The sequence below is a fragment of the Ceratosolen solmsi genome, unplaced genomic scaffold (genome assembly GCF_000503995.2).
Source record: "Ceratosolen solmsi marchali unplaced genomic scaffold, CerSol_1.0 scaffold30, whole genome shotgun sequence".
In the NCBI taxonomy this organism is placed as follows: Eukaryota; Metazoa; Arthropoda; class Insecta; order Hymenoptera; family Agaonidae; genus Ceratosolen; species Ceratosolen solmsi.
Window position 1 is genome coordinate 5090846 of NW_011948421.1, and position 13189 is coordinate 5104034.

At 19.1% G+C, this 13189-nt stretch overlaps 1 protein-coding gene across 1 annotated transcript in view; it reads left to right on the forward strand.

Moving 5' to 3' along the window:
- Window positions 1-13189, forward strand: part of nolo (ADAMTS-like no long nerve cord) — a 113834-nt gene that overhangs the window by 36640 nt on the left and 64005 nt on the right. Inside the window, exon 2 of the mRNA XM_011498915.1 lies at window positions 4799-4900. Coding sequence (XP_011497217.1) covers window positions 4799-4900 — 102 coding nt within the window. The remainder of the gene's footprint in view (window positions 1-4798; window positions 4901-13189) is intronic.

The window sequence follows — 13189 nt, forward strand, 5'->3', positions numbered from 1 at the left end:
TTATTGAAAAATTATAAAGAATTGTAATATTAAATTCCCTTAAAACTCATATTGCAATTTCCAATAGATAGCTCGATATAAATTTCATATTTGACATTAAAAAATGAATTTTAGATTGACCCATAAAATATTGTTCATTGAATTAATTTATTAATATTAAATAATGAGAATATAACTAAATATGTATATCGATAATATATATATATATATATATATATATATATATACGCGCGCGCGCACACACATACGCACGCATATATATATATATATATATATAAACATTCGCAATTTAATCTCATCAATTTAAAGGTGTTAATTTTTTCAACAAAAGTATTAAAAGTCTTGTTTGCATGTTAATAAAAATTTGTGTTTTAAATTTAGTTCAATTATCCACAGTGTCGATAGTAGTTTTATATCGGACAGGATATTATTGTACAAAAGATATTTTTATTAAGGAAATTGTTATATAATAATATTACTAATATTTCTTAAAATTTATCATCAGTTTTAAGAGGATGTACATAGTTTATTGTGTATTCTACAAAAATCTTCGAATATTTCGTTGAATTAAAATGAATTCATCAAAAAATAGAAAATTGTATTATATAATATTAAATAAGGTGAAATGACCCTTTTCTTTTAACGAAAAGTAGGTATTTATTTCAAACTAATTGAAAATATTTTAAGACTGTCCATTTATTTCACTTCGCCATTTTATCCTCTTTTATCCAGTAATCTTTTTTCATATCCCTTTTCTCCTCTTCGTGCACTTTCGTTGTCCCTAGACTGAAATAAAAGATGTTGCAGTCAAGATAAAACATGGAGGCTAAGGTAGCGTAAGAAAGAGAAAGAAAGACGGTCAAGGGGGCTTTCGCTCTTTCCTGAACGCTGTCTGCTGCGCACACATAGAGATACACGTAGTCGAATGTTTTAGGACGTAAGAGATCAGGAGAGAGAAAAGAAACACCTTTGACCTGCAAGGAGGTCTACGTCGTTCATATAAGAAAAAGAAAGATCCTATCTTGAAAATTCTACTGGGCGGGCCAACGTTTGCTCCTGGGAGACTATTTAAGGGCAAACTTCTTGCTCTCTTACATATGCATACGCTTCGAACTTGGAAGCAGTTAATCCTATTAAAAGAGAGGCAAAGAAAAAAATAAAACGGGTAATAAAAATGAAAAAATAAAACATATCTCACATATATTCTTTTGTATTTGGTATCTGTTTCTCTTAGATATCTTATACGATTACCTAAATAATACATATTTGCTATTAGTTTTTTTTGTATATTCTACATACATAAAATCAAATGTAAAATAGTATAATTATTTAAAAAAAAATTTTATTGTAGAAGTTATTGCAATATATTAAGGATACAAAATTATCTCAGACTAGAGAAATTTTTAATTTCTTTTCTCCAAACTACAAGAGTATGTCAATAAAGAAAATAAACAGTTACAGAACTTAATGTTAACCAAAACAATTTTTATCAACTTCAATTTATCATTAGTGCGTAATAAAAAAGCAAGGTCACTTAATTTACATAGTTTCTAGGTCAATGAATATTGATTTAGTTTGAATTTCTCGTATTTATTATATATACCTCACGCAGGTAATTGTAAAAAGTTTCAATTATCATTGTTTGTTTAAAAATTATGTAATAAATAAATAATAAATTATACAATTTAGATATTTAATACAAAATATGAAATAATTTACATATTTAAGATGTCGGTGAATAAAATAGTGAATAAAATATTATTATATTACTAATTAGTTTTTTAATATTTATGTATTTAAAAAATGATTTGGTTGATAATAAAAATGATTTTATTAAAGTTGTATAAAAAATTGAATTCAAAGTTTTTTCTTTCAAGACATTTTGAGTAGTAGAAAATAATAATGTATAAAATAGAAATGTATTCAATATTATTTCCTAAACAGTTTAAAATTTTTTTGTATAAATGTTTTTAAAAATATTATTCTGTAGCCTATGAATATTTTAGCTACAATAATCTGTAAGAAATTGTAATTTTTAATTATATTCGTTAGTTTATAATACTTTGTAATTATAAAAACTATTGTTACTATTCTTATATTAATGATAGATTTATTATTTTTAATAGATTTAATATTAAATAATTTAAGAAATTAAAAAATAAATTTTTATAAATTAAAAAAATTTTTAAAAATAGAATTTGATATTTTATTTATTAATTAAATAACAGCTATAAAATATAAAACATCAAATCAAAATAAAGTAATTAAATCTATAGGAAATTGAAGAATAATATTAATAGCTCTAGTAAGATAGCTTAAAAGCATAACATCTGTGTAAATAAAATAAAAAGTTAATAAAAAGTTAAAACAGTTTAAAAACGTAAATAACAATAATGTTCTTCGATTAATTTTACAGGATATAAAATGAAGTGACATTATTGTGTTTTGAACAATTTGAAAAATGTTGAAGTGTTTAATATTAATTAAAGGTTGATATAATAATAAATACTATTATCCACGACAAGTTAATTTAATTTAAAACAAATTATTTATTTTAAATGCAATCATAGCTATTTTAAAAATAGTCGTCATTTGCAATACTATAAATCATCATCTTGTAATAAATAAAACATTTTTAATGCTTATATAAAATTAATATTGTAATTTTGCAATTAATGAAGAAAAAATAAACTATTGTTTATATTAAATACTACTCATTAATAAAATTTATCTTTAAATATTATTAGTATTTAAAAACTAAATATATTACTTGAAATAATAAAAATCTTTATTTATCCATTTAAATGATATTCACTATTTCTACGTGTTCGCGAGTATTATAAATATCCCATAAATATACAAGTAAGATGTAATAGTGGAATATGATGCAGTACGAAGGGTAAATACCTTTTTTGCAGTACCAATGTATAGATAACATGTTGCTAAACAACTGCCGCATGGACAAATATGTACACCTCATACATCGAGGACCTTTTTTTCTGGCTCACTTGTCTTTATAAATAATTTGAAATTGCTTTTTCATTTTAGTTTTTGGCATTAGGTTTCATTTCATTTTTGAGTTAAGATGTAAATTTTTAATGATGTTGGCGACGAATCATTTATGATTATGTATATTCTGAGTATAAAAAAAATGAATATAGATTTTTATCAATGTATACAACATTATTTAATTTTCAGATTTATATTTAATTATACAATTTATATTAATGATATTTAATATATTTGATGTATTTAAAGTGAAATTTTTTAAATAATTAAGCATTTAGCATTATTCCATAAAGTAATTAGTATATATTATATAAATAATATTTTGTGTTGACATATTATATCTATTGGAATATTTATATTCTAAGAATTCAAAATATTACTGAGTATTAAAAATATCTGCATATGCTTTCACAAAGAAATAAAAAAAATACAACAAAGGTGGAAAAATATAAAACTAAATATGAACAATTATTAAACGTAAAATGTATTATTTAAAATGTAATTATAATATTCTTTTATGATTTACATTACATACATTATTTTAATTGAGTTGTATGTTATATAAATATACTTTAAAATTTTAACATTCCATAAAACATCTGTACTATGTGTGAAATTATGTAGGGTGAGCATAAAAATTCTTGCTATTCATTCATCTTGATATTCATTGTATCTAACACTGAATAAAACATCATGATCTTTTTTATTTTTTCATTCAATTCAAGAACAACTATAATTTATTAGAGTATATATGATATATTTTTTAATAAAGAAAATTTGTTTAAAATAAAATTCAAGTATTATCTTGTTCATTGGTTATTGTATACGATTGATGATTCAAATTTAAATTTTATATATTACTTATACTTAATCTATTAATAATTTATTTAGGAACAGATTGATTTTAACATTTCAAATTTAAAAAGTTATAACATTAATTTCTATACTTTAAGATTTTTGCAAATATTATATAATAAATTTTTTGATATAACAAATTATTATTAAATGAAAATATCGGGCATTTATTAAAACTAGAAGTTGTGTTAAATATTATGAGAAGTCTTAATTCATCCTTCTATGTTACTTTTCAAATAAAATATTAATTATTGATTATAAATGCATAATATTAATTTAATTAACGATACAAATTCTGAAAAGTATATATCATTTCAATCATACTTATAAATACTTAGAATACCTAAAAACGTCATTGTTAGAATATAACTGTTAAAATATAATTACATAAGAGATTATTTCGTTAATTTTTACTATTGATTATATATTTAATTGATTTTACTAATGTATATATGTGTGTGTGTGCGCGCGCGCGCGTGTGTGTGTGTGTTTGTGTGCGTTTGTTTGTGTGCGTTTGTGTGGATAGATATTATATATGTAGATAGACAGTATATATTATACATTTTATATAGAATTGTATGAAAAAGTATAGTATTAGAGAATAATCAATTTTTAAATTCTTTAATTATATTGATTTAATTATATTTATTTATACTAATTTTTCAGAAAACTATTTTATTTAGTGTTTAGTTCGAAAGTAAACAAAAAAATCGTTCCTTACAACACTTGATAAAAGCTTTCATATTTATATTGTAATATTTCTTTTTGTAGTAAACAATTGAACAAAATCAATATTTGTTAAGCATATATATTAATTTAAAATAATTCATTCTTAAATCAAATGTCTTCGGTAATGGTTTTTTTTATTCTTACTAATAAATTACATACAGACTTTTTATACTTAAAATAACTAAATAAAATTATTTATTTTCAGATATTTCTATCTGGAATCACCGCCAGTGATAATAGTACTTTAGAGGAAAGTCTGGAGATCGGTAATTTAGCAAAGATTCATGAAAACAATCAAATTAATCAGGTAATATAATATTTAAAATTATGAAAAAAGTGTTTTATTTTTTTTTTATATTAAAATTTGATGCAATATAAATTATTCTCAATGTAGCATACCTTTGGTATATTTATAACATATAAAAATATGTTTATTTAATATAATTTAATAACGTTGAATATATAAATTAATCAACTTTAAGTATGTTTAAACTATCGTAGATTGACTTTATTTTTAGATTATTCTGAAATATTGAAATACTAAATATTTTTATCTAATTAAATTATTTGAAAAGCATAGGCATAAATTTTGCACTTAAAATTTTCGAAAATTGAAAAATCATATATTTAAAGTCAATTACATTCTTGTAGAATATACATATACTATGCTAATTATCGATAATAATAAAAGTTGAAATAGTTATAATCTCAAATTAATGTTCAACTATTCAATAAATAATGTTTTTATATGTAAATATAGTTATGCAAAGTTTTTCATATATTCATATAACAATGTTATTTCATGTATATAATACCAATGAATATCGGAATATTTCAAATGTACTGTTGATATATAAATTAAAGTAACATTATTAATAATATAAATTTGTGTACTACTTACATACTTTATACAAATTACCAATAAATTGTGAAATAGCATAAATAAATGTTTTAAATTATTATAGCATTATTCTTAAAACTTAATTTTTATACAACTTCATATATATATATATATATATATATATATATATATTTTATGAAAATAGTAATTTTGTATTTAGAATAATGTAATACCTCCAAGAAAAAGTATTTTATAAAATAAAATAAAATTTCTTACAAATTTATTGATATGTACATAAAAAAAATTGTGAACAATTAACACTATTTTGTATGTTTATTTTCTTATATATTCCTGTTTCAAAATATTACAAACCATTATTAAAAAATTTTAAGAAAATCGAGTTAATCAAAAAATTTGTACCTTATAATATCAAAATATTAGTGAATTTGTGAATTAATAAAATTAAGATGATTACTATTTGATTTAAAAAAGTTTTTTTTTAAGACTTAAATTAATGATATAATATATTTAAATAACAAATCAGTTTATATGGGTACAATATAATGAATTTTTTAATATATTCTTAGCATTTTTTATTGAAAGAATAAACACATAATTTTACTGAAATCAAATAAGTCGCAATGTATTATTTATAAATATTTATAAATATTATATTTATAATTTATAAAGTTACATAAAAGTTGAAACGTATGATTTACCAAATAAAAGAATATCCTGTATTTATTGCCAGTGATAGCTAAAACTCTCTAGATTTGCCAGTAACGTGTCTATAACCATAGCTTCTAAAAATACGTGCTATGTTGTTTAAAAAAGTACTAAAACACTTTCCGGTTTTATCTGAAATCACATCAAAATATGTTCCAAAAAAGAATTGAATTATATATAAATATAAATATTATTAGTTAAAAATTTTCAATAAAAATTTAATTTTAGTGAAATTTAAATTATGTTACTTAAAAAAAAATTGATTTGCAATAGAAAAAAATCAAATGAAATGTGATAAGATGTATAATATACTATCATTCTTTTCCAATATATTAAATGTGTTAATTAGCATAATTATTTACACAATTATTTTTAGCATAATTTTTTTTTATATTCTAGAAATATATATATATATATATATATATATACGTGTATAAATGTATTTGTATAAACAAAAAATAATTAAAAATGAATATTAATAATTTTTCATATTATTTTCAATTATACGACAATTTCAATTTTCAATTTTATTTTAAAAATATTAAAAGAATATAACGTATTATATAAAGAACTTATAGAAGCTATATGGATATTAAATCATTATATTAAAAATATCTACATTAAATCTACCTTTTTTAAATTAGCTTGAATGACTGAGTCATTTCCGCCGAGCTATTATTTGGTGAAATTATTTAGCATAGTTTCAATGGCTATATTAATATATGATATGAATAGATCGCAAAGTATTATTTTTCCTTTTTTCCATCCATCTATATGTTTTATATATATTTCATGGATTTTAATAACTTGACTATATTTTTAATCGACAAAAAATTCAAATAATAAGCTATGTATGTTTAAATATTTTTTGCATATGTTATATATGCACACTTATTTTTACATTTATTATGTACTCTTGGCATAGTTAATTCTTTTACTAAATATTGAAATTTTATATGATAATTTAAAATATATCTAAATCTAAACTTTCAAATTTTCTCTTGGTATACTTTTCTATTTATTTTATATGATACAATCGATTATTATATTATTCGAAAATGATTCGATGCGAAACTCAAATTTTTTATTATATTTTGTATGAAAATATATAATATTTTATGAACTGATACTTATTAATATTGGATATATTGCTTCATATAAGCGATAGGAAGTATTTAAAAAAAAATATATATATATATATATATATATATATATATATATATTGAGAATTGCAATGAAAAAATTAATGTTTACAATAATAACAATACATCAAATAAAATTTTCAAAATTTTAAGTTAAATAAGGAATTCTTGAAAAAATATATCTATGGATTTATCAAATTTATTTCTGTACTAATTGATTAAGTTTAAAAGAATATATATTATATAAAATAATTTATATATAATTTGATTGTTTAGAAATTAAAATGTTATTTTCTAGTAATATGATTCAATTCTTTAAGTATATAACATATGTATGGTTTGTTAATTTTATAATAATTAGCTGTATTTTAATCTTAAGCAATAAAAGTGGATAAAAATTAGAATTAAAATTAATATATTTAAATAAATAATTTATCAAGTGACACTATTAACACTATATATATATATATACTGATGTATATTAACTATATATATCGTAACTATTGATAAATTTGTAGTGAATATTATTATTAGCAAATGCTGTATATTGGTTTAGTCTACTTATTTTTTATTTATCTTTTCACAATTAATTTTATCTTTTTTACCGTTATCGACTTTCCATCGATAATCCCTTTTGGAAGTTTTGCCATTACATCACTTCTTCTAGAATTCACTTAGTGCTAACTCGTTCCATACTTGCTAATACAAATATTTTTCTTTGATTCAAGAAAAAAAAGCAAATGTTCTCGCAAACAAAACATGTCGATAATGCTTATTAATAAATTGAAATACATAAAAACATAAAAGTATTAATATAATTCATTAAATAACATAATTATTTTCAGAATAACATAATTATAATAATATCTTTAGTTTTATAATATAAAAATACAATGCCTTTTTAAAAACCAATTTAAACATTTTTAAAAATAAAAATTCTATTAAAACATATTATCAAATTAAAATTATTAGCTAAATAAATATTGTAATATCAATATTAAATGTTATTTCGTTATAGATACTATTTTATTATTTATAGCATTTGAATGTTCTCAGTATTGCGAAATTCAAAATATATTTTATCAGAGTTAAAATATATTCAAAACTGATAAATTTTTTATTCATACATTAAGTAAAATATTTAGAATGTAAAATATAGTTATTAACCAAACTTTTGCAACTATATAAACAATATTTTAAATTATTTTATTAAAGTACACAATATATCTACAATATTAAATAAGGTTACTTAAAATATATTATATAAATAAGGAACATAGCACTCATTGTGAATTACACCAAATTTGCACTTTTCTCTAAATATCATTTAATATTATTATTTATGTCTTAAATTAAAGTTTATACCACTTAATCCTAGTTTTGGGTTTTATAATTAGAAAATGTTGATCTCATAATAAGATGATACCTTTCCAATTAATGAATGAAGATCTTATACTAATTATTCAATATTATTTTCTATTCAAATGAATGAATAATGCGTAATAATAATGAGTAGTTCATATAATAAGGAAAAAACTGATTCGACTAGCTATTTTTATTTATAATGCTTTAATTTAACAGTATTATACAAAGTGTGTACATCTAATTGTTTCATGAAAAAATTTAATAAGTTTTTTTCTCAACTTTTACAAAAATATCTATTACAATAATTATATGAACAGATTTTTAAAAAATTTGTATTAACTTAAATATTATTACTTTTAATCTAAAAATCTTGTTTGTGAAAATACCCGAAAATCGGTTTTTTCTATCCGTCTATAAAAAGTAGTAGTAGGTAATAATTTTTAATTATTGCATATCATACTGCTCTAATGAAATCATATTAATATTTCTGCGTTATTAAGAAAACATTGAAACCATAATAGTAAAATAAAATTAATATAAATAACTGAATTAATTTCAAATAAATTCTATAATAAATTCAATTACTTAATAAATAAATGATTGAAAATTATTATATATACTTTTATTCTTTAAAGGGTTTACTGCTAATTTTTATACATGTTATTGTATAAAAAAAATATTTAAAATACTGTATATGTTTTACGGATATTAAGATAAAATTCTATACTTTATGCATATAGTACATAATGCAAAAACAACCACACATATAATAGAACAACATTTTATTTGAGCTAAATTGTCATATATGATTAACCAATTAATAATACAATTAGAAAAATAATAAAATTTATTAAAAAAAACTATGAGAAATTATTAAATTGACAAATTTTATTAACGAATAAAGGGAGTAATAGCTAAAAATATTCTTGTAGAAAATCTTTGAAAAAATAATTACAGAAATTACTCATGTACTTATAAGGTATTTTAACTAACTAAAGCATAATTTGCTGAAAAATTATATAGTATTTCATACACTCATTATTGAAAGTAAATAAATTATTTATTCTAATAATAATCTGAGTAAATATAATATATAATCAACTAATAGTTTATTTAATAATAAATATCTAAAACGTATACTATGATAATTAATTATATTGTTTAATTTTATTATATATTAAAATAACTGTCCGTAATTGCTTTCCATTAAAATTACAATATAATATAAAAAATTTGATAGACTTTTAAAAAATTAAGAAATTAAAACTAATGAATCTATTAAAATATAAATTGCATTAATAATAAAGTATAAGCATTAAACTATATGTTTTAATATAATAGCATAAAAGTATTTTCAGAATTTTGTTACTACTGACTGACTGTTTAAAGATTTGGATCACTTAAAACATAATCATAACTACTACTAACTAAATATCATAAAATATTACTATTTATGTTTTATTATTGAAATCATATAAATTTTCTTCAATATTAGTATAAATGAATATGTCGTAAAAATTATCAAATTAATGTATTTAATAATTATTACTATTTCGTTTTGCCATTCAAATCATTAGAACATCTCTTTTCAGGAAATTCATTTATAAATTAAATTTGTACATTACCAAAAAATTTTAGCCAGAATATAGTTATTATTAATTTATCTGTAATAGTAAGATATTTTTTAATTACATAATATATTAAAAATAATGACAAATCTTGAAAAAAATTATTATTCATAATTTCATTCATATAAGTATAGTCGTTTTATTCATACAAAATTCTATTTTTTAAACACATGGCTAAAGCATATCAGATAAATAATTAATATCTGATACTATGTTGTATGTTACTATATAACTACAAAAATAATTTCACTATTATATAAAAAGCTCATTATCTATTAAATACAAAAAAATAATATTTCATAAATAGAAATTATAGGTTAATGATGATAATAAGTTTATATTGCACTATTAAAATATCAAAATTATTACAATATTAAAAATACATTACGGTATTAAAATATCAAAATTCATTTTAATATGTAGAATTTAATGAAAATTATAAAAATTTCAAAAATATTTTAATTGATTTTTTTTAAACACATTTTCATATATATATATATATATATATATATATATATATAGTGATTTATTGTATTCTAATACACAATAATATAAATTATTAAATAAATAATTATTTATTTATATATACATATATTCATTTATTTACATTATTTTTTATTTTATCAAATAAAACATTATTAAGAAGAATAATTTCAATATATGTAATATGAACTATAATAAATTGTTCTAGTAAAAATTATGGTATTTTATATAAGCTAATTAATTTTAATAGATAGATAACAACAGCAGAAAACTAAATTTTGTTTATTACAATTTGTGATTTGTTTAAATAAATTAAATTAACAACAAATGAAATAAGATGTAAATAATATAATTAACATAAAATTACTTAAAGTTACTATTACTTTTTACAAGATTATTAATTAATAATGCAAATTAATTATTTTTGATATAATAAATTACTCCATAACACCTGTAAATATAATTACAAGTAGCAATAAGAACAAAAAGAATAATTATTCTTTAACAAATACCATATTTTTTTAAATCAGCTCTTTCAACTGTTATCATCAATTCGATTTTCATTTTTTTCAAATTCAATGAATCCACATCTGATAATTATTTTTCTGCTATAAATTTGCAGAATATTTCAATAATCTTCCATACCATGTTCTTATTATTTCATTCATGGAATTAGATTGGAAAGAAATACAGTATATTTACTTAAAAGCGTTCATTAAAATAAATAAATATAAATACTTAGTCACATAGAATAATAAAAAACGATACAATTTAAAAATATTTTGTTCATGTTGTACAGATTTGCAAGAAACAATTTGTTCATTCTTTGTCTACTAATGATGTAAGCTGTAATTTTGATCATATATGAATATTGTTGAATTTATTTTTTTTATTTTAATTTTAATTAACAAATATTTAATTCAAATAAATAGAGAAAGTTCCTGATTTATCAATTGTATATCTTTTATTTTTCTTTATTTTTTCGGAAATAAAAAATATTTAATTATTTAATTATAAATTATAAACAATTCGAGAAATTATTGTTAATACTAATTTGTAATAAAATAAAATTTATATAATAATTATTGTATATTCATTCGAACACAATTTTCAAGTACATTTAGTATATTATAAATAATTCATTATATTATGGTAAATGTGGCAATAAATTTATTTCAATTATTTAAATTGTAGTAAAGTAAAAAAGAAAATTCAAATGCACAGAGAATATTTTAATAAAAAAGTACTTTTTTAAATTATATGAGATTTAAGTCAATCTAATTACATCTATATTACATCTAAGTCAAATTTGTCGTTATATACATTGGTATTTTATATATTAATTTTTACATTATTTTACAAAACTTCACTAACAATGAACTTTTTCTTAATAATTTCTTATGTGTTCACACTTCAAATAGATATAAATTTTAGTAGTTTTATATAAAAAATTTAATTTGTATATGCTATTGTTAAATATACATATATAAAATATTTGTATTAAGTTGATACCAGAGCTGTTAAATACTACATATAATTAATTATTATATAGACAAATTAACATTTTCACAATAGTTTAAAAACTATAGATAATCTTAAATAATAATTACATTGATTTAATATAAAATGCCTCTATAAAGTGCTTGTATAAATTTAATAAATGTCACTTGAGTAATATTTAATCTTATAATATTCCAAAAATCATTAACAACTTTTATATAGCATAATATTGTAATTATTCTAGCATTCGTTCGGGATAACAAAATATACAATGAAAAAATATGAGTATTTCATTTAATTTTTTAATTGAAATTAATTGAATAGATTTTTACATAATGTTTAACAAATACACAAACATAGAGGCAAGATTATCCTTTATTTTACGTATATCGATATAATAAGAAAGTCTATTGTTCTTTTACGCCGAGACAGCAAGTTGTTTCAATCCCTTTGATATCGATGAATTGTCTACTAAGCGTCACATTTTTACTACCAAAATTAAATGACAACTCGAAAAAAATAGAAAAAATGAGAATTGCATATTAGCTATCTTTCTAAAAAAAACATTTATATAATAAATATATTTGATTGTAAAATGTAGTTTTTTTAATATATTATATTGAATTTTTCTATCATATATCGTTAAATTTCTGTTAGCAAAAAGATTTATTAGTATTAAAAATTATTTAATGCTTAAATGATCACAATAGAAATGACATTTTAATGTTTTTTAAAAATTTTTAAATGCATTATTAATTATTATATTTAACATAATATATCTAAGTAAATTAAAAATAGGCTTAATATATCTAAATAAAGTCAAAATATTTTTAAACATTAATATTTAATAGTGAAAAAAAATTTTTCTTATACAGGTATAGTTAACAATAGAATGTATATTCTACAGTAGT